This window comes from Melanerpes formicivorus, unplaced genomic scaffold (genome assembly GCF_026170545.1).
Source record: "Melanerpes formicivorus ecotype bairdi unplaced genomic scaffold, bMelFor1.0.p_v2 SCAF_181, whole genome shotgun sequence".
Classification (NCBI taxonomy): Eukaryota; Metazoa; Chordata; class Aves; order Piciformes; family Picidae; genus Melanerpes; species Melanerpes formicivorus.
This window is the reverse complement of record NW_027142533.1, coordinates 329982-350646: the sequence shown is the minus strand read 5'-3', so window position 1 is coordinate 350646 and position 20665 is coordinate 329982. Positions and strand designations below refer to the sequence as shown.

The 20665-nt window shown below is 55.5% G+C and overlaps 1 protein-coding gene across 1 annotated transcript in view; it reads left to right on the top strand.

Annotated features, from left to right (window-relative positions):
• The first annotated feature begins 1273 nt into the window (after positions 1-1273).
• Positions 1274-20665, top strand: part of LOC137457518 (retinoic acid receptor RXR-alpha) — a 147815-nt gene continuing 128423 nt past the window's right edge. The window contains exon 1 of the mRNA XM_068169389.1: positions 1274-1442. Within this exon, the coding sequence (XP_068025490.1) occupies positions 1415-1442 (28 nt within the window). The 5' untranslated portion in view covers positions 1274-1414. The remainder of the gene's footprint in view (positions 1443-20665) is intronic.

Below are 20665 nucleotides of genomic sequence, written 5' to 3'. Positions count from 1 at the left end.
GTTTGCTATGCACGTTACGCTCGTCACGAGCGAGGGTCGATGTGATGTTTAATATGCTTCGTGCACAGCGGAGTGGCTTTGGTCCATCAAGTCACTAATGCACCTTCCTGAGGGGGCTGAGCAGCGTTCTATTAAAGCTAGGGGGTGTGCTGGGGGGTGGGAAACAGGGTGCTGGGGGGCTCAGGGTGCTGGTGGGGGAGCACCCACGGCTCTGAGAAGGAAAGAGTTTGCAGGCAGAGCCAAGAGTTATTTGTTGTGCTTCAGTTATGGGCACTGGAATAATTTGCTGCTGGGCAACGCAGTCTGAGGGTGGGGGACAGAGGTTGGGAGGGGGGTGGGGGGTTTTAAGGGGGGTGGAAGTTGGGATGCTGGGCTAGAGGGGGTGGTCAGGGTGCTGATGGGGTTGGCACCCACAGCGCTGAGAAGGGGAGTTTGCAGCAGGCAGAGCCAACAAATTGTTCCTTGTGCTTCATTTATAGGAAATGAAATAAATTTTGCTGCTGGGTGACATAATCCGGGGGGGGGGGGGGGGGGGGGGGGATGGGGGGGGGGGGTTGTTCAACACCACACACACACATAGGTTTGAGGGTCTCATGGGCGGGGGGAGCTTGGCAGGGGGGGTGGCAGCTCTGGGGGGGTTGGGGGGGGGCTGATATTTTCAGCATCTTTCCACAAATTAATATTGTGAATGTTTTTTTTCCTCTTTCCCTCACCACTTGAACATTTCGAATGAATAAATGGAACGATTGTTGTGCGTGTCTGCGTGGGTTTTTGTTGGTTTTCTCTCTCTTCTCACCCCCCCCCCCCCCCCCCCCAGCCCCCGACCTCGGTGGGGCGGGCACCGGGCGGCGCTGCGGGGAGGGCGAGGGGGGGCGGTCGGTGGCTGCGGGGACGGGCAAGGGGGCGGGCAGGGGGGCGGTCGGTGGGCGGCCCGCGGGGCGGGCAGGGGGCGGGCCTGGCGGCGGCTGCGGGGCCGGAGCGGGGCGGGCGCTGGGCTCGGGCGGGTCGCTGCGGGGCGGTCGCGGCTCTCGCTCCCCCCCCTTGCTCGGGGCCCCCGGCGCGGGAGCCGATCGCAGCCCGAGCGCCCCGACTTACATTGTTGGGAGTTTGCAACAACTCCGCGGCCTCGGAGCTGCAACCTCCTCCTCCTCCTCTATCCTCCTCCTCCTCCTCCTTCTCCTCTCCTCCTCCTCTTGGGTGTTGTATTTTTTTTTTAAATTATTTTTTCCTTTTTTTTTTTTTTCTCATTATCCCCCCCCCCCCCTCCCCCCCCCTCCCTCTCCCCGTTTCGCTTTGATTTCTCTCTCCTCCCCTCCGCACACCCTCTCTCTCCGTGTGCGTGGTGTGGTGTGTGTGTGTTTTTTTTCGCCGCCGATCTTCACCAAGCCCCTTTGGCATGAGTTAAGCACCAGCTATGGACACCAAACACTTCCTGCCGCTGGGTGAGTTTTGTTCCGAAAAAAAAAACATTCTCCGTTCCTACGGGCGGGGTGAGGTTGGTGGTGCTGCTGCTGCTGTTGGAAGGCTGTGGGGGGTGGGTGGTTGGGGGTGGTTAAATTAAATCATTAAAAGAGGAGGGGAAAAAAAAGAAAGCTCCTGACCAGCAGCTCCCCTTCCTCCGTCTCCCCCTCCGGCCGCTCGCCCCGGGGAGGCAGCGGGGGATGCGCTGCGCCCCTTCCCCTTCCCCCCCCCGCCCCCGGGGGAGGGTCCCGGCAGCCCCGGGCTTGGCGGTGGAGGGAGAGTCGTCGGTGTCAAGCGCCGGGCGGGCCTGCCCCGTGTCCCCTTTGCTCCCTCCGCCTGGTCTCGGTGATGGTTTTGGAGTTGATTCTGGGTTTGTCTCGGGGTTTTGTTTTGTTTTGTTGTTGTTGGCGATGCAAAAAAAAAGGGGGAGGGGGCGATGGTTTGTTTTGAGCCCCCTCCCCACCCAGGGCTAGTTCTGCAGGAGGCTTTGGCAGATCGAAACCTTTGCTTCTCTCCCTCTCTTTTTTTTTTTTCTCCCCTCCCTCCCCCCTTTCTTTCGGCTTATTTTCCTTTTTAAATTATTGTTTAAGATCTTTAAAAAGAAATATTATTACTACTTTGTTGTTTATTTCCTTCTTCTCCCCCCCAAAGCGGGCTGCGGGGTGAAGCAGAACACCCTTGATCACCCCCCCCTTCCCCACCCCCCCCCCCCCCCCCACCCCCTAGCCCCTCCACTCACATCATCCCACGACACTGGGGAACCCCTTTCCTTTTCAGTGTATTTTTTAATGACGATCATATTTAATTTCCCTCCCCCCTCCCCCCCCCCTCCCCCCCCCCCCCCCACTCCCTTTCTACTTCTTAGATCCCTTTTAAAACCCCATTTCCAGCCGGAGTTTTGCCATGGTTTGAGTCAAGTCCTGGCTTGTGAGAGCAAATGCCTCTTGTGTGTCTGGTTTTTTTTTTTGGGGGGGAGAAGTGATATTGCAGAGCTCAGGGATCTTTTTTTAGTTGTTGTTGTTGTTTTTGGGGGGGTGGGGGAGGAAAGAAGAAAAGTTTTTAGCCAAGTCCCTTGCTCCCAGCTTCCAGCCAAGCAAGCCCATGCCCGGTGGGCACCTCCACTTGGGCTTCTTGAGGCTTTAAATCAGTGCTCAGCCTCTTGCCAGCCCACGGTGATGTGTTTAGTGTCTGGCTTGCTTGATTTTTTGGAATGGCTTTTGGGTGGGTTTTTTTGGGTGCTTTTGTCTAAAAGCTGCGATTTTAGTTGTCGCTCTCTAAGCGTGGAAGAAAGGCAAAACGCCGTCGCAAGGTTCCCGGTTCGCCCAGCCAGCACCTCCCTCCCCTGAACCCTGGGAGGCTTTCCAGAGCCGCTGGGGATCTTGAAGGGCTTTGGCGAGGAGAATGGGGTCCCCATGGGCTGTAGATCTTCAGTTGGCATCTCCTTCCCCCCTCCCCAAATCATGGTTTGGCAGTGTCCCACCTTGAATGGGCTGCCAGGTGGGGACTGCTCCCTGAGGGGGTCAACTTACCCAGAGTTGCTTCTTGGGCTAAAAGCATCTCACCTGTAGTGTGTCCCCCCCCCAGGAGAAGGTCCTCCATGCAGGTATGGGGGACCCCAAACACCTCCCCCCACACACCCCCCCTCCCCCGGAGCAGAAAGTGTTGATCCCCTGCCGCCTAGCAGCGGTTTGGTCTCGGGGGTGGCTGTGGTGAGATTTACATTTCCTTTGCTGCCCTGGTAGAAGGAGACCGTCCCAAGCTGGGTTGAAAGGGGCAGGATCAGGCCCCCTTCTTTTAGATCCTTGTGTTTCCTTTCAGCCCTGAGCTCTCCTGTTGTGCTGTAGATGCTCACTAATACCTCCTCTTATCAGTCCTGGTGACTGTGATGGGGATGGAGAGGTGGGGGGGGTGGGGGGGGTGGGAGGGTGGGCAGTAGGTGTCACCTTGCTGCTGGCTTGGGTAAGGATTTTCCTGGTGGTGCAAGTGAAACCCAACTGATTTATCTGCTCGTTTCTGAATGTGTCTGATGTATCTGTGCATTTCTGGGCACCTTTTCACCGTGCCATGCAGCACACTGGGAGCAGCCAGAAGGGGGGAAAAAAAGCAACCAAGGCAGGACCCCCAGGACAAGGACCCCCAGGACAGAGGATTTTAGCTGCATGCTGCTGGTGTAGGAGAAAATTCAACCTCTTCTGGGAGCTGCTTGGGATGTGTGCCCTGGGTTTGTGTCTGCTGCCTGTGGTGCTGCTGCACCTAAACTTTATCCACTGATAGTTGGAGGGGTGGGGAAAGAAAGGAAAAGAAACCCAAAAGGGCTTTGGTTGCAAGGTCAGAAGGTTCTGCTGGTTTTGGAGGAGGGGATCTCGGTCCTGCTCTGAGCACAGGAGGCAGGTTGAGCCTGGAAGCGTGTGTGAGGAGTTTGCAGGGGCGAGAGGAGCCTGGAGGAGCGTGAGCAGAGACCTTCCCAGTGAAACCAGAGCGGAGCTGGTGGAGCCATGGGGCCTCCCGTGTCCCCGCTTGGCAGCGAGTCAGAGCGTGCTGCCAGCCCCATCCCATGTCATGGTTGGGAGCTGGCATTTGCAGGACTGGGGGGGGGGGAGAGGGAAAAAAAAACCCACAGCCCAAGCCCTTGGAGTTTGTTTCCCTGCACACCGGCACGGGCCCGAGCTGGGCAGCAGGAGCAGCCGGGGGCCAAAGTCAGGCTGGGGTCCTGGGTGGCCCTGTGGAAAACCTCAGCTCAGTTTGGCCTAAAAAGGATAACCTGGTGGAGCCTCCTGGCCCTGTCCTGCCCGTGGTTAGACTCGGATAACCCTGCTGATGTCATGGGTGGAAGCGTGGCCAACGCTGGGCACTTTTAATAGTAGTATCTCATTTTCCTGCTCCCTTTGGGAGCTGCTGGCAGATGCCAGGCAGAGGCTGCCCATGAAGACAGAACGTTCCCAGGCATCTCCTGGGCAGGACGCTGCTGCTCGGAGGCCACCATGCCTCTGGGGACAATGTCCAGCCTGGCTGGGGGGGGGCTATGGGCAGTGTTGCATGCATGGTGTGGGTGCCACCACAGCCTGGGCTGAGGGTCATCAACACTTTGGGGTCCAGCAAGTGCCATCTTAGAAGCCACCTGGGGCTACACATCTCCCCTTACCAGGTTGTGGACGCTCAGGGATGCCTTGCTTTCATTCTTCTGGGGGGGGGCTTTGCTCTCCCAAGCCTCCAGGAGGAGGAAAATGAAGGAAAAGCCATTAGGTGAAGTGCTTGTGAGGCTGGGGGGAGGATCCACGTCTCCATCCTGGTGGGATGCATGCACTGAGGTCATGCTTTGCATGGGGCCAGCTTGACTGCTGTGCAGACTGGGGACTTGGCTCTTTGGGTAGCTGCATGTTCCCAAGGCTCTGACCACTGCAGTCCTTTCATTGCTTCCTGGTCTTCTTTGCCTATTTCCTAGGAAGGTGGCAGCTCCTGGGGATCCAAAGGGTCATGGTGAGCTTTGGGAATCCTCCCTCAGGGCTCAGCTTCATGGGGGAAAGAAACAGTTAATGGGTGTCTGAGGCTGGTGCTTCCCTCTCCCGGAGGTCAGTTCACCAGCTTGCAACCTCTGTGAGTTCTTCTTCCCACCCTTGCAGCAGTGCCAGGGCCAGCTGCAGCTGCTCAGGATGTGGGGTGAGAACTGGCCCTGCATGGCCCTGCTGGGGCTGGAGCAGGAAGGTTTCTGAGGAAAGCATCAAACCAAACTCCTGTGACCAGCTAAAGGGGGAACAGCCTGGAGCATGGGGGCTGCTTTGAGTGGAAGAGAGAGTGTAGGAGTGTGAGCATCCCTGAGACGTCTCCATCCTGCATCCGTTGGCTTTGCTGCTGGGAAAAGGTTGGGATGAGCCTGGATACTGTGCAAAGCCCAAGACAGGTTGGTGGGAGCCCATGGTGGGGTTGAAACCTCAGTGTGATCCTCACCTGTGCTTCTTGTAGCTGGTAGGAGAATCATGGAATTGTCAGGGTTGGAAGGGACCCCAAGGATCATCCAGTTCCAGCCTCCCTGCCATGGGCAGGGACACCTCACACTACAGCAGGTTGCTCACAGCCACATCCAGCCAGGCCTTAAAAACCCTCCCTGGGCAACCTGTTCCATAGGGAGGAAAAAGTCACAGAATCACAGAATCACCAAGGTTGGAAGAGACCTCAAAGCTCATCAAGTCCAAGCTGGCACCACAGACCTCATGACTAAACCATGGCACCAAGTGCCACATCCAATCTCCTCTTGAACACCTCCAGGGATGGGGACTCCACCACCTCCCTGGGCAGCACATTCCAATGGCTAACAACTCTCTCTGGGAAGAACTTTCTCCTCACCTCCAGCCTAAACTTCTCCTGGCACATCTTGAGACTGTGTCCTCTTGTTCTGGTGTTGGTTACCTGGGAGAAGAGACCAACTCCCACCTGGGTACAACCTCCCTTCAGGGAGTTGTAGAGGGCAAGAAGAATAGAATGAACAGAAGAAGAATAGAATAAAAGAATAGAATAAATAAGGTCTCCCCTGAGCCTCCTCTTCTCCAGGCTAAGTCCTCTCAGAACCGCACAGAAGCAGAGAATGTTAGGGGTTGGAAGGGACCTCTGGAGATCATATCATAGTATCAGTCAGGGTTGGAAGGGACCACAAGGATCATCCAGTTCCAACCCCCCTGCCATGGGCAGGGACACCCCACACTAGATCAGCCTGGCCAGAGCCTCATCCAGCCTGGGCTTAAACACCTCCAGGGACAGGGCCTCAACCACCTCCCTGGACAACCATTCCAGGGCTTCACCACTCTCATGGTGAAGAACTTCCTCCTCACCTCCAGCCTGAATCTCCTCACCTCCACCTTCATTCCATTCCCCCTAGTCCTATCACTCCCTGAGATCCTGAGCAGTCCCTCCCCAGCTCATCGAGTCCGACCCCCCCTGCCAAAGTCCTGAACGATGCCAAGTAGCACTGCCTGCCTGAGCAACCCCTGTGAAGAAGGAGGAATCCTCTGGATTCCATCTGGAGGAGGTGGATTCCATCTGGAAGCTGCTGGCTGGCTCCATGGGGCTGCTGCAGACGAAGCCTTGTTGCGTCCCGGTCTCTCTTGCTGAAGCGTAGAGCGGGGCTCGACCTCTCCCAGCTGACATGTGCTAAACAAGCTGGGAAGGAAATTTTTTTCCTTGGCCTTTTTTTTCCTCCCCCCCCCACCCCCCTTCAGTCAGAATCTGAGGCTGTGACACTTAAATGAATCCTTTGAGGGTCCCTGACTCTGCTCCACGTCGTCCTGCTGCGCTGGAGCCCTTGGTGTTTTTTTGTGTTGAGGGTATTTTGTTTATTTAAAAGAGAGCTGGTGGTGGAGGAAGGGGGGGTGGGGAGGGGGGAAGAAAAGAGCAAGCCACAGAATTTGAGTTATTCCTTGCAAATATTATTATTGGCATTTTGCTCCTGTTGAGGAGAGAGAGAGAGAGAGGGAAATAAAAAAATCAAGAGGAGAATCAAAACATTTCGCTGGAAAATACACCCTGGCTTCATCCCACCCGTGGCTGGAGGGAGAAAAATAGCTATTTATTAAGAAATGGGTTAAAAAAAGCCTCTTTTTGGGGGGTAAATGTTGTTGTAGTAGTATTGTTGTTAAGGAGCAGGGCTGCATTCCCATATGGCAGAGAGCTCTGCCACCCTGGCTGCGTTTTGGATCCTCTTTGGAATTGTTCTAGGGGGTGAGGAGGATGGTTGAGGAAGCGACCCAGCAGCGGAGATGGGGATGCTGTGGGACAAGGGGCTTGGGTTTGGGGTGGTCTTTGGTTGTGCTTCTTCATGAGCATCTCAGTGTGGGGTTCCTATGAGCATCTCCATGTGGGGTTCCTATGAGCATCTCCGTGTGTTTTGGAGGGGGTTGTGTGGGAGCAGAGCGTTTCCCCCAGGCTGGTGGCTGCCTGGAAGTCACCAAATGATTCTTGGGCAGTAACTATCCCTGCCTGAAATCACCAAATCATTCTTTTGCTCTATAAATATCCCTGCCTGAAATCACCAAATCATTCTTTTGCTCTATAAATATCCCTGCCTGAAATCACCAAATCATTCTTTTGCTCTATAAATATCCCTGCCTGAAATCACCAAATCATTCTTTTGCTATATAAATATCCCTGCCTGAAATCACCAAATCATTGTTTCCCTATAAATATCCCTGCCTGAAATCACCAAATCATTGTTTTGCTATAAATATCCCTGCCTGAAATCACCAAATCATTGTTTTGCTATAAATATCCCTGCCTGAAATCACCAAATCATTGTTTTCCTATAAATATCCCTGCCTGAAATCACCAAATCATTCTTTTGCTCTATAAATATCCCTGCCTGAAATCACCAACTCCATTCTTTTGCTCTATAAATACCCCTGCCTGAAATCACCAACTCCATTCTTTTGCTATATAAATATCCTTGCCTGAAATCACCAACTCCATTCTTTTGCTGTAAATAATCTCAGGACCCTGCTGCAGGAGGTGGTGACACAGCAAGAGGTGGTGGCCCTTGGCCAAGGGGCTTCACTCAGGGCAGTGGTGACGGAGCAGGGGTGCTGAAGGGGGTCTGTGCCACGGCTGGGGGTTCGTGTCCCGTGCCTGCGTCCCAGCTGGGCTGCTGGTGGAAACCAAAGCTGAGGACACCTCAAATCAGTGGGCATTGCAGGGCCCTTCCCTGGGAGCTGGATAACCTAATTGGGCTCTAATTAATCCTGTTCTCTGGCTCCGTTCCGCAGCGCAGCTCCCCATCATCACCTCCCTGCGCTGGGAGGGAACTGGGTCTCTCCTCCCTTCGAGGCGCGGAGCAAGGGGCTGGAGGCTCAGCGGGCTGCCGGGGCAGGATGCGAGCCGGCGGCTCCGTAATTGCTTCCTAAAAGGCCCAGGTGGGCTCTCAAAGTCAGCAGAGCTCCAAAGCAAGAGGGGGAGGCAGGGCTGGGTGGTTTTATTTTAATTGGTTTTGTCAGGAGTCGCTGTATTTTATTACATTTAAAGACTAGACTCTGGAATAACTTTGAACGTTTGACACGCACACAAAAAGCAGCTTTCTGACATTTTCCTCTTTGCTTGTCTTTTATGTTATTTCTCCCTTCTCCTCCTCCTCCTCCTCCTCCTCCTCCTCCTCCTCCTCAAAGGGAAGCGTGTGCCTGGAGGGAGGACAGAGGAGGAGGGAGGAGTGCTTGTGTCTCTCCAAAGGCTGCTCCAACATCAAGGCAGGCGAAATAATATTGCAAACAGGGAATTTTTTTCCCTTCTTCTTCTTCTTCTTCTTTATTATTTTTGGTTTTAAAAAGAAAATATAATTAAATAATTAAAAAAAGTTAAAAAAAACCAACCCTACAGAAGAATTTCCCTCCCTCTCCCCTACCCCTTCCCAACACCAACCAGCTCTTGAGTGCTGGAAGACTCTTTTCAGACAGAAGTCATTTAGCCACCTTCCCGTTGTGGGAGCTGGAAAGTGGCTGGGAGGAACTTGGGCCTTTTTCTGACAGGGTTTTTGCCTGGGTGAAAGCAAAGCAAAGTCAGGGGAACAAACCTGAGTTTTGTTTGATGGAGGGAGGAGAGGAGGTGGGGGAAGGGTCTCAATGGGGAGGGCGCTGCTGGAGATAAACCAGGGAAGGATTTTTATCGTGGGAAGGAGGAAGGTTCAAACAAAGCCTGAACGCTGCTCCCCTCCTTTGAAAGGCTGTTTGAGAGTGGAGTTAAAAACTAATCCTGTTCAAACAGACCCCTCTGAAGCTTCAGATGATTGGGTTGGTGTTTGGGCTGTTTGGGTTTGTTTGGGTTGCTTCTTTATCTTTTATTGTGATCCCCAATCAAAGTTCCAAGGTTGCACCTCGGGGCTGTGATTCCTGACGGTGCCAGCTCCCGGCTCTGCCCGTCAGGAGGGGATGGGATCTTGCCTCGGAAACTCGGGAGCCTGCCCTGATGGGACAGATATGGGGGGTGGGAAACTGAGGCAGGAGGCTGAGTCTGAACTGGGAACGGGGCCCGGAGCCAGGGCGTGGGGTTGGTTGTGAAACCTCAACTGGGATGGCAGCTTCCAGCCCCGTGGAGCAGATCCCGTCTGGGATCTGAGCTCTGCGTGGATCTCCTGGGCTTAAGAACCACAGAATGCATCGGGCTGTAAGGTCACCTTGTCCAGCCTCTCTGTAGTGAGCAGAGACATCTTCAAGTTGAGGGTCTGAGGGTCTCAGCTCCTGGTAGCCAATAACTGAACCCCAAACTGCTCTTTGACCTGGGAGCAAAGAGCCAGGTCAAAGAACCACCTCTGTCCCTGGAGGTGTTCAAGAGGGGATTGGCTGTGGCACTTGGTGCCATGGTTTAGTGGTCATGAGGTGTTGGGTGACAGGTTGGACTTGATGATCTCTGAGGTCTTTTCCAACCTTATTGATTCTATGATTCTATGAAGTGGAGCCTGTGTGTGTAGAGTAGGTGCTGCCAAACCCAAGGGAAAGGAAGAACCCCCCCTAAGTTTCTTAAGCACCAGGAGCAGGGCTTGGGTCCCCTCTTTGCACTCATGGAGGTTGGATTGAGGTGAGGGTTGGTCTCTTCTCCCTACTCTCAGGTGATGAAGTTGCACCAGGGGAGGTTTAGGTTGGAGGTGAGGAAAAACTTCTTTGCTGCAGGAGTGGTCAGGGACTGGGACAGGCTGCCCAGAGAGGTGGTGGAGTCCCCAGTTCCCTGGAGGTCTTCAAGAAACCCATGGGCATGGCACTTGGGGCCATGGTTTAATGGCCATAGTGGTGTTGGGTTGAAGGTTGGACTCTATGATCTTGGAGAGCTCTTCCAACCCCAACACTTCAATGTTTCCTCTCACCATGGGCATTGCTCCTTCTTTCAAACCCAAAGAATAATGTAGTTTTAATTCTTTCTTAGTTCTTTTTTTGGGTGAATCCCATGGTTTTGCTGGGCTCTGTAGCAGAGGCTGTTGATGGATTGGGGTTTGGGTCTTGCCTGGTTTTGCTGGGCCCTGTAGCAGAGGCTGTTGATGGATTGGGGTTTGGGTCTTGCCTGGTTTTGCTGGGCCCTGTGGCAGAGGCTGTTGATGGATTGGGGTTTGGGTCTTGCCTGGTTTTGCTGGGCCCTGTGGCAGAGGCTGTTGATGGATTGGGGTTTGGGTCTTGCCTGGTTTTGCTGGGCCCTGTGGCAGAGGGTGTTGATGGGTTGGGGTTTGGGTCCTGCCTGGTTTTGCTGGGCTCTGTAGCAGAGGGTGTTGATGGGTTGGGGCTTGGGTCTTGCCTGGTTTTGCTGGGCTCTGTAGCAGAGGGTGTTGATGGGTTGGGGTTTGGGTCCTGCCTGGTTTTGCTGGGCTCTGTAGCAGAGGGTGTTGATGGGTTGGGGCTTGGGTCTTGCCTGGTTTTGCTGGGCTCTGTAGCAGAGGTTGTTGATGGATTGGGGCTTGGGTCTTGCCTGGTTTTGCTGGGCTCTGTAGCAGAGGGTGTTGATGGGTTGGGGTTTGGGTCTTGCCTGGTTTTGTTGGGCCCTGTAGCAGAGGCTGTTGATGGATTGGGGTTTGGGTCTTGCCTGGTTTTACTGGGCTCTGTAGCAGAGGATGTTGATGGATTGGGGTTTGGGTCTTGCCTGAGCCCTTTCCTTGAATCACTTCAACTGTGAGCTCGCTGCAGAGCCAAAGAGATAAAAGCTGCAATAGTGGTGTTTGGGGCCAATAAAATGGTAATGGGGTTCCCATCTGGTTGTGACTTTTCATGGCCTCCTCTTTTGTGGAGTTTTGGCCTCTCTTAGTTTTTTTTTCTTTGTAGCTTTTACAGGCTTAAAAGAAAGGGGAAAAAAAGAGGGAAAAAAAAAGTGGGGGTGTGGAGGAAGCTGGGAGCAACCCCAAAGCCCCCCCAGGCTTTACAGCCCTCTTAGCTCCTGGAGCAAATCCTTTGTGCTGGGGCTGCCAGGGGTGGATCAGGGAGGGATGAGGGATGCCCTGTCTAGTTTGAGCTGGCTGTGCAGTGCAGGGCACCAAGGCAGCAGCATCTGATTGTTGTTTTTCCAGTTTTGGCTGACAAGTAAGTGCTGAAAAGTTGTTGGTTTTAGGGGAGGGGGAGGAGGTTGTGTTGGGTTTGGTTGGTTTGGGTCTTTTTTTTCGGGGGGGGGGGGGGGTTGTTGTGGTTTTTTTTTGCTGTGAACTCTGTGGGCTGCAGTGAGACAGTTTGGTTGTGGGCAGCAGATCTCTCCTACGTGCCCATTATGGAGTTGAAATGAGGCAATGGATGGCAGGGGTGAAGCAAGAAGAGAAAGGGAAGCTTGGGAGAGAGAGGGGGTGAGGAGCTTGCAGCCTGCATCCAGCTGGAGATGGCAGGGTGAAGAGGCAGGGAAGCTGCCTTGGCACAGGCTTGGCACGGAGGAGGCTGGCTCTGAGCGGGGTAGATGGTGAGAGATGGCAGAGGCACCACGGGGCGTAGAGCAGAGCGGGGTCAGAGCCAGGCAGCAGCAGACCTGGGGGCATCACATCCAGCTGGGGAGGTTGTTTTGGCTGCTCCCAGGGTGGTGTGGGATGGGTGTGAGCTGCTTGCCAGTGCTGTGGCTTCCCAGCCCTGCGCCCTGGGGAGCAGCAGCCTCTCCCCGAGGAGATTCCATCTCAACATGAGAAAAAAAACCCTCCAAAACTTTTTCCCTGTGAGGGTGCTGGAGCCCTGGAGCAGGCTGCTCAGAGAGGTGGTGGAGTCTCCCTCTCTGCAGACTTTCAAACCCCACCTGGATACATTCCTGTGTGGTCCTGCTGTGGCAGGGGGGTTGGACTCAGTGGTCTGTGGAGGTCCCTTCTAACCCCTACCTTTCTGTGATTCTATTCTGTCATACCCATGTGTGGGTTGGGACTCCTGCAAAAGTGGGGGAAAAGAGAAAGAACCCTCCCTCCCCCTTCCCCTTTTCCCCCCTTTCCTCACCAGACCATGCTGGGCTGCCCTTCTGCCCCCACTAAGGTTTTTTTTGCTGCCCCATATTTGTAAGCTGAGGAACTTTATCAGGCCTGGGAAGCTGTGGGCTTGTGCCTCACACAAGGAGCTGTGGCCTCTAACACCAACGAGCAGGACCTGGCCAGCAGCAGATAACAACATATCAGTGGCAGGTTGTGCTGGAGATGCTTGTCCATGCTGTGTTGTGGTATCTTGTGTTGGGGCTACTTCTGGAGACCCCCCCCCTCACGCCCTACAGCTGGCCTGAGCCATGCTTGAAGGGCTGCTGCAGCCCTGGGCAGGGAGGCTTAGTGGTGGGACAGGGTTGTGGGGTGAAAGCAGGGGGCTCTGGGAGGGTCCAAGCAACTTCATCAGGTTGGAAAGTGCTGGCTGAGGGTTTTGCACCTCCTTTTATTTTGACCTGCACTTGTTTGAGTGTGCTTTCCAGCTGAGCTTCAAAATCCAGCAGTGGTACCCAGCACCTCTGCCCTCCAGCCTGCCAGGCTCCATCTCTCTCCATTCACTTAGCATAAGAGAGCAAATTGCTCTCCAGTTCATCCTCCTCCTCCTCCTTAATGGGGAGCTGCTAACATTCTGGGTCTGCTCTCCCCCTGCCCCCCATGCACTCCTTGAATGAGAATACATTAGAGATGGTGGCTTAGCATTTTCATTTGGGTTTCTCTCTCTCTTTTAAATCATAGAACTGTCAGGCTTGGAAGGGACCTCAAGGAGCAGCCAGTTCCAAGCCCCCTGCCATGGCCAGGGACACCTCACACTACAGCAGGTTGCTCACAGCCACCTCCAGCCTGGCTGCAAACACCTCCAGGCAGGAGGCTTCCACCACCTCCCTGGGCAACCTGTGCCAGGCTCTCACCACCCTCATGGGGAACAACTTCTTCCTCACATCCAATCTGAATCTCCCCACTTCTAGTTTTGCTCCATCCCCCTCAGTCCTGTCCCTCCCTGACACCCTCAAAAGTCCCTCCCCAGCTTTCTTGAAGCCCCCTTCACATACTGGAAGGCCACAGTAAGGGAATGGAGAAGGGAGGGAGGTGCAGCTCCCCTTGCTCCGTGGCAGCGCAGCCCCCGTGTGCGTGCGTGCTCGTGTGGCTCACAGACAGTGAAATTGCACCCTAGAGTTATAAAGCAATTGTCTAGCTCAGCAGCAGAATGAGCATGAAATGGTGCAGAAAGCAACTAAATAAAATTGGGGGAGGCAGCTGCATGGAAATGATGACATCTCCAGCCCCCAGCCAGGCCTCCTCGCCCCTCGCTCGCCCGCGCGAGAGAAACTTGGCCGACGGACTTTGCCTTGCTGTGCCCCAGAAGCTCCTGAAATGGGGGGGGTGGGGGAGCCTCCTGTGACCCCCTATGGGGGGACAGACTGAGGGAGCTGGGGCTGTTCAGTCTGGAGAAGAGAAGGCTCCCATGAGACCTAAGTGTGGCCTTCCAGGATCTGAAGGGGGCTGCAAGAAAGCTGGGGAGGGACTTTGGAGGGTGTCAGGGAGGGATAGGACTGGGGGGATGGAGCAAAACTAGAAGTGGGGAGATTGAGATTGGCTGTGAGGAAGAAGTTGTTCCCCATGAGGGTGGTGAGAGCCTGGCACAGGTTGCCCAGGGAGGTGGTGGCAGCCTCCTGCCTGGAGGTGTTTGCAGCCAGGCTGGAGGTGGCTGTGAGCAACCTGCTGTGGTGTGAGGTGTCCCTGGCCATGGCAGGGGGGTTGGAAGTGGCTGAGCCTTGAGCTCCCTTCCAACCCTGACAATTCTATGCTCACTGCCACTCTCCCCATCCTTCTTTTCCCTGTTTTTCTTTTGGGGGCTTGTCTTTGGTGTTTTCAGGGCAGGATTTGTCTGCTCAGTCAGACACCGAACTGCTAACCTTTGCAGCTTAATTTCCTGCCTGTGCCAGGCTGGGTGTGAGTGGGTGGCTTTTGGTGGGGGGGGTGACCTGCCCTGTGCCATGCAGATTGGCCCAAGGAGGCATTTTCCTGCCTTCCTCTCACTTTGGAGTTTTCCTTATGCTTATTTCTTTGTTTCCTCCCTGGATGGTGGCAGCTGTGAGGATGGGGCCATTGCATGGACTTTTAGGGCATGAGAACAGGGATGAAAAACTTGGGGGGTGGTGTTGGCTGGTATCCCCTCACCCCTCCTCCCTGCTGATGGCTGGGAGAGCACCAAGGTCACCTGCTCCCACTCCCTAGTATTTATCTGGCTGCACAGGTTAAAAATGCCCCAAATTTGGGCCCTGGAGAATTGATCTTGACTGATTCCTGCCCAAACTCCCTTCTGGATGCTTCCCCTGGGCTCTGTGTCACTGTCCCTGCTCCAACGTGTCCCTGGAGCCTTTGGCCTCAGCAGAGACACATTTCCCCTCCCACCCCCCCCATCCACTCCTGGGAAGCTCAAAGGTTTCCCAACACCATCTGATGTTTTGCTTTTCTTGTGCTGGGATCCCTGTGAGTCTTGTGCCCACCATCCTCATGCCCTCCTGCCTCTGAAGGCATTGCTGGGCACCACTCCAAGTGCTGGGGATGCCCCTTCTCTGCAGCATGCTGCCTGCTGCATCCCAGCTGGGCTGGCTCCTCCCCGGGATGGGGAGTGGGTGGCAGCAGTTGAGCTCTCCAGCATCCTCAGTCTGCTGCTCTCCTGTTCAGAAGGCTCAGAGCTGAGCTGGCTGTGGATCCTTTGCCCCTCTGCAAGGAAAACCAGACCTCATCGTTGTGTTACCGAGCCTGGGGCTCACCATCTTTGCAGCCAAACCTCCATCTCCTGGTTTTCCTTTGCTGGGATGTGTCCCTGAGGTGCCAGATTAGCTGCTGCAGTGCTTTCCCACGGCCTCCCCATCGCCTGCAGCCTGGTGTGGATCCCAGGGGCAGCTGGGAGCTGCGTGTTGGCCTGGAGCGCAGCACGGCACCGAGCCCGGCAGTGTGGGACATGGGCATGTTCCATCCTCACTGCCTGCCTGCCTGCAAAAAGCCCTCTGAGAGAGGCAGAGGAGGAGGCTTCCCTGCAGAGATTGCTTCAGCTCTGGGCAGAGGGATGCTGAGGCCCTGCCAGCATCCAGTTCTTGCTGGTGTGGAGCCACAGCACCGGGAGCTGGGAAGTGCTCAGCTGCAAAAATCAGTGTGAAGGCATAAATCAGGCTGAGAGTGAAAGGTTAAAGAAATCCAGAGGAAGCAGAGTGATGTCTGTGATAGAAAAGGGGTTTCCTGTACCTACAGAGGCCACCCAGGCTCCCTTCCTGTCAGGGCAAACCTGCTAGAGCCAAAACTTTCTGCACCCCTAAGCAAATTGTGCTCTGCTGGCTGGACACATGGGGAGTGAGCTGTGCCAGCTCATGCTTTGCACTTGCAGTGTCCTCTCTCTGAGGATGTCCAGGTAGCCCCCAGGGGAGGACCACAGCCTTTGGACCCCCTGGTAGGGGGCAGAAGGAGAGCTTGGGGCGGGCAGGATCCAGTGACCTGAGCTGGAAGCTGCGCTGCTGTGGGGCAGCCCCAAATCCCAGCCCCAAATCCCAGTCCTCTCCACTGCCATCCTCTCTGGGCTGGTTTTCTGCAGGTGAGCTGTGCTGGCCACCCAACCTGTGCTCCTCCTCATCAGGGACCAGGCACCAGAGGTGGCTTTGGGAAGAGTTAAGGCTCCTGGGACAATGAGCTTCAGCCCCCTCTTCAAACACTTAGGAAGGCTTAGTGATCCCTGCCAGAGATAGCCTGGCCCCAGGCCAGTTGATACCAATTGTTTGCAAATATCTGAGCCTTTATCTAAACAGGGGTCCAGAGCAGGAATCCCAGATGTGCTGGGGGGTAGGGGGGAGCTTGGCTGACCTGCTGCAGGGGGTCACAAGGACTTGCTCCTGAGATATCCTTCCTAGCATGGCAGCACCCCAAGTGCCATCCTGCCAGCAGGGTTCTCTGCTCCTCACAGGGTTGGGAGGCAGGGATTTAGTTCCTCAGGGGGGTTGCCTGGCTTTAGAGTTGTGTTTTGCTGGTGGTGCTGCCATGCCCTGCAGCTCCAGGGCTTTGCTGTGGAGCTGTGGTGCAGCTCTGCCTCAGGGTTTCATCCTTCTCTGGAGGGGGTGGGGGGGACAGGCAGCAGTTCTCTCATGGCAAGACTCTCCCTCTTCCTGCCGCACCTGTGGGGCAGGTTTGGGCTGTGGCAATGGGAAGCCATCGGTCACCACCAGCTTTGTTCAGCTCAGGCACTTGGGTTCCTCCTCTTTGTTGCTCCTCTGCCTGTGCTGCTGTTGCCAAGGGGCAGCCCTGTGGTCACTTGGGTGTTATGCCCTGGGAGCTGAGGCTGGATGGGCTTGAAAACCCCCATCTGGCTTCTCCAGGGAGATTCCTTGGCTTTAGGTGTGTGGAGGAAGTGTTGCAGGGCAGGGATTTCCTGCAGCAAGGCCTGGCTGCCAGGGAGCAGCACGGTGCCCATCCAGAGCCCCTCACCTCTGCAGATGGGGAGGTTCCACTCAGGCTGATCTGAGCATCCCCCCAGGTCTGCTTCCTGGAGAAGGGACACTTGCCCCTGGACACTCTCCTGGCTGCCATAAGGTGCAGCTCAGCCTGGGGTCACAACCTGGTGTAAGTCAGCAGCAGCTGGTGTTGAGGGGGGCATACACAAGCCTCTAGCCCCAGGAGGTGGCTGTGGCATGGAGGGTGAAGCTCATCCTGGCTCATCCTCAAGAGCAGAGAAATGTTCCCAGTCCTTGCCCAAAATGTGGGGACCCCAAACCAGCTCTCTGGAGGGAGGAGAAAGTGTGTAGGGGTGGCAGAGTGCCTGTGCTGGGCTGGGCTGTGGGTTGGGGTCCTGTGCTGGGTGGGTGGGGGTGAGCATGGGGCTGGTTGTGGATGCCAGGAGGTGCCCATAGGGTGGGAGCTGCTGGTCCTGCCAGTTCTCCTCACACAGGGCTGGGTGCTCAGAGGTGCCTCAGACTGGAGTTGAGGCCAGAGTGAGGGCTGAGCTCAGGTTCCTCTCTCCCACCAGTTCCATGAGCTCTTCCTTGGCTGGTCCTGGTGGCTCAGTTGTGACTCTTTGGGAGCACAGAGTGGCACAGCACCCAGAGAGCCTGCCTGGGGGTGGAAGCTTGCTTTGGCTGGGCAGGGAGGGCAAAGCCAGTGTGGTCCCTCTTGGGATGCAGCTTGACAAACTAACACAGAGCAAGTGGCTCTACCAAAACCAAAACCCCAACCAGCCAACCAAGCCAGGGCATTGTCCTGCCCCTGTAATTGTCAGTGTGGAAATCCTGGGCACATGAGGGCTTGCAGAGGAGTGATTCAATCTGGAGCTGTATTTCCACAGCAGAGGAGATGAAGCTCCCAATGCTGCTTGCTCATGATGACCCTTCAGCAGAAGGACCTCTCTTTGCCAGGGCTGGCTTGGACCCCATGGGATCAACAGCTCAGCACTGATTCCAGCCAAGGGGTTCAAGATCACATCAGGTGAGCTAAGGGCTGGGACTGACCCCTGGTGACTTGCTGACCTTGTTATGGTGATGATGGTGCTGATGATGATGGGGGTTGGTCTCTTCTCCCAGGCAAGCAGCACCACAACAAGAGGACACAGTCTCAAGCTGTGCCAGGGGAGGTTTAGGCTGGAGGTGAGGAAGAAGTTCTTCCCAGAGAGAGTGATTGGCCATTGGAATGTGCTGCCCAGGGAGGTGGTGGAGTCATCATCCCTGGAGGTGTTTAAAAGGAGCCTGGATGAGGCACTTGGTGCCATGGTTCAGTTGATTAGGTGTTGCTGGGTGATAGGTTGGGCTTGATGATCTCAAAGGTCTTTTCCAACCTGGTTAAGTTCTGTTCTGTTCTGTTCTGTTCTGTTCTGTTCTATTCTATTCTATTCTATTCTGTTCTGTTCTGTTCTACTCTGTTCCATTCCGTTCCATTCCATTCCATTCCATTCCATTCCATTCCATTCCATTCCATTCCATTCCATTCCATTCCATTCCATTCCATTCCATTCCATTCCATTCCATTCCATTCCATGTTTAAACATGATGTAGCTGCCTTGGGGGGGGGAAGGGAGCTGCTCTCCCAGGGGACAGGACTGACACCTTCCCCCCCTTTACTCTGTGAGGTGGTAAAACCCTGAGTGCACCTTGAAGGGAGGATTTAGAAGGACTTTTCCAGCCCAGCTGTTGGCCCTATCAGTAGCTGCAGAAGAAGAAGGTTCTGAGGAGCTATTCATCATTGCAATTACTTTATTAAGGGTACAGTGTGTGCTTGGGAGCTGGAAGGGATGGAGCTTTGGGATGTTTTCAGCATTATAAATGCTGCTTGGTTACATCACCCCACCTTTAAAACATGCCCTGATGAAAGAAGGTTTGCAGACAACCTTGGAGAGGAGAACCTGGGTGTCTCTTTCCAGCTGGGAGAGCAGCCCAGTGTCCATCCTCCCTTCTCCCTGGCAGAGGATTCTCTGGGCTCTGCCCCCGTGTGAAGACTCAGGGAGAGGAATCCGTGTGTGGATGGCTGGCGTGGGGTGGAGGTGGTTGGAGGTGGCTCCTTGGGGCAGCCAGATCACGGCCACGGGAGGCTGGGTACCTCCTACGTGGAGCCCTGTAGCGCAGCCCTGCTCCCCAGCCTGCGAGCGCTCCCTGTAACCTCGGCCCGAAACGCTGCTGCAGGGCTGTTCTGCAAGCTCTCGGTCCCCTCTGGGCCCCTGTGTGTTTTGCAGGGGTCGCCCACCTGGGTGACACCCATCCCGCTGCCGTGGTGGCGGAGCGGCCGGTGGCAGGTCCCGCGGTGCCAAGCTGGCACCTCCTGGTGCCTTATCACCGCCGCGCTCCGGGGCTAAAGTCCACGATGGGAAAATGCCCGGTGGACTTTTAACTGGAGTCCTCAGCAGAGCCCAGCTGAGAAACTTTTAACTGTTTCCTGGCAATCTCCACTGGCAAGCAAAGGGAGGACTGGGGAGAGGGTGGGCTGCCCAGCCAGGGTCAGGTCCCTGCGGTGGGGGCGATGGGAATCACGCTGGGGTCCTCCCTCCGCGTGTTCACACCCCCCCCACCCGCCCCGCTGGTTTTGCTGCCCTCCCCTCAGCCCTCAACCCGGCTCTGCCGTGCACGGTGAGCCCCCCAGGAGGCAGCTGTGGGCATGTCGAGGCTGCAGCAAGGTCACCGAAGTGTCCTCCTTGGGCCACCGCCTGTGTCCCCTGCCGTCCTCCCTTTCGCCCTCCCTCCTGCTGCCTGGCCTGAAAAGATGAACCCTGCGTGGTGGGCAGGGGGTGGGCACTGCTCTGCAGCATCCATATCAATGGGCAGCTGCAGCTGCAGGTTGAAAGGAGGCTTGGCTGCTCTGTGGCCCTTCCATATGCTGGTTTTGCCTCCTGCTTCGAGCACCTGGGTCCCCAAGTGGGGGAGTTATTTCAGCATCTTCATCCTTACTCCTCTTGCCCTTTCCCTTCCTTTCGTTTTGCTGCTGGCTTCCCCCCCCCCCCCCCCTCACCCTACAAGCTGTGAGTCTTGTTTGCTCTGGGTGGGTCCCTGAGCCCCGAGCTGGGTCCTTGCTGCTGACCTAGGGCTTGTTTGATGCCTGTGTGTGGGAGAAGCTTGGGGCTTTCCCGTGACTCCCAGCAAAACCAAACAGCCTCCCTGTCTGCGTCACAGAGCCATTGATCAGCGTGCAGCAGGGTCGGGACGTGGTGTGCTCCTGCACGGGGACAGCACTCGGCTGGGGGGAAGCTCAGAGCAGGATTTCACAGAGCCACAGCATGGTCTGGGTGGAAAGGGACCTCTGAAGGTCATCCAGTCCAACCCCCTCTGCAGTCAGCAGGGATATCCCCAGCTAGATCAGCTTGCCCAGAGCTCTGTCCAGCCTCATCTTGAATATCTCCAGGGATGGGACCCCAACCACCTCCCTGGGCAGCCTGTTGCAGTGTTCCACCACCCTTACAGCAAAGAACCTGTTCCTAACATCCAATCTAAATCTGCTCTGCTCTGGTTTGAAGCCATTGCCTCTTGTCCTGTCCCTGCAGGCCTTTGCAAACAGCCTCTCTGCATCCTTTTTGTAGCCCTTGTCAGGTTCTGGAAGGCAGCTGGAAGGTCTCCCTGGAGCCTTCTCTTCTCCACCTCTAGCTCCCTCGTCCCTGCCCATGGCAGGAGGGGTTGGAACTAGATGATCCTTGTGGTCCCTTCCAACCCTGACTGATACTATGATACTGTGATACTATGATCCTCACAACAGAGCTGCTCCAATCCCCTGAGCATCTTCATGACCCTCCCCTGGGTCCTGCTCCACCAGGTCCATGTCCTTCTTGCACTGTACTGCAGACCTGGATGCAGTACTCCAGGGGAG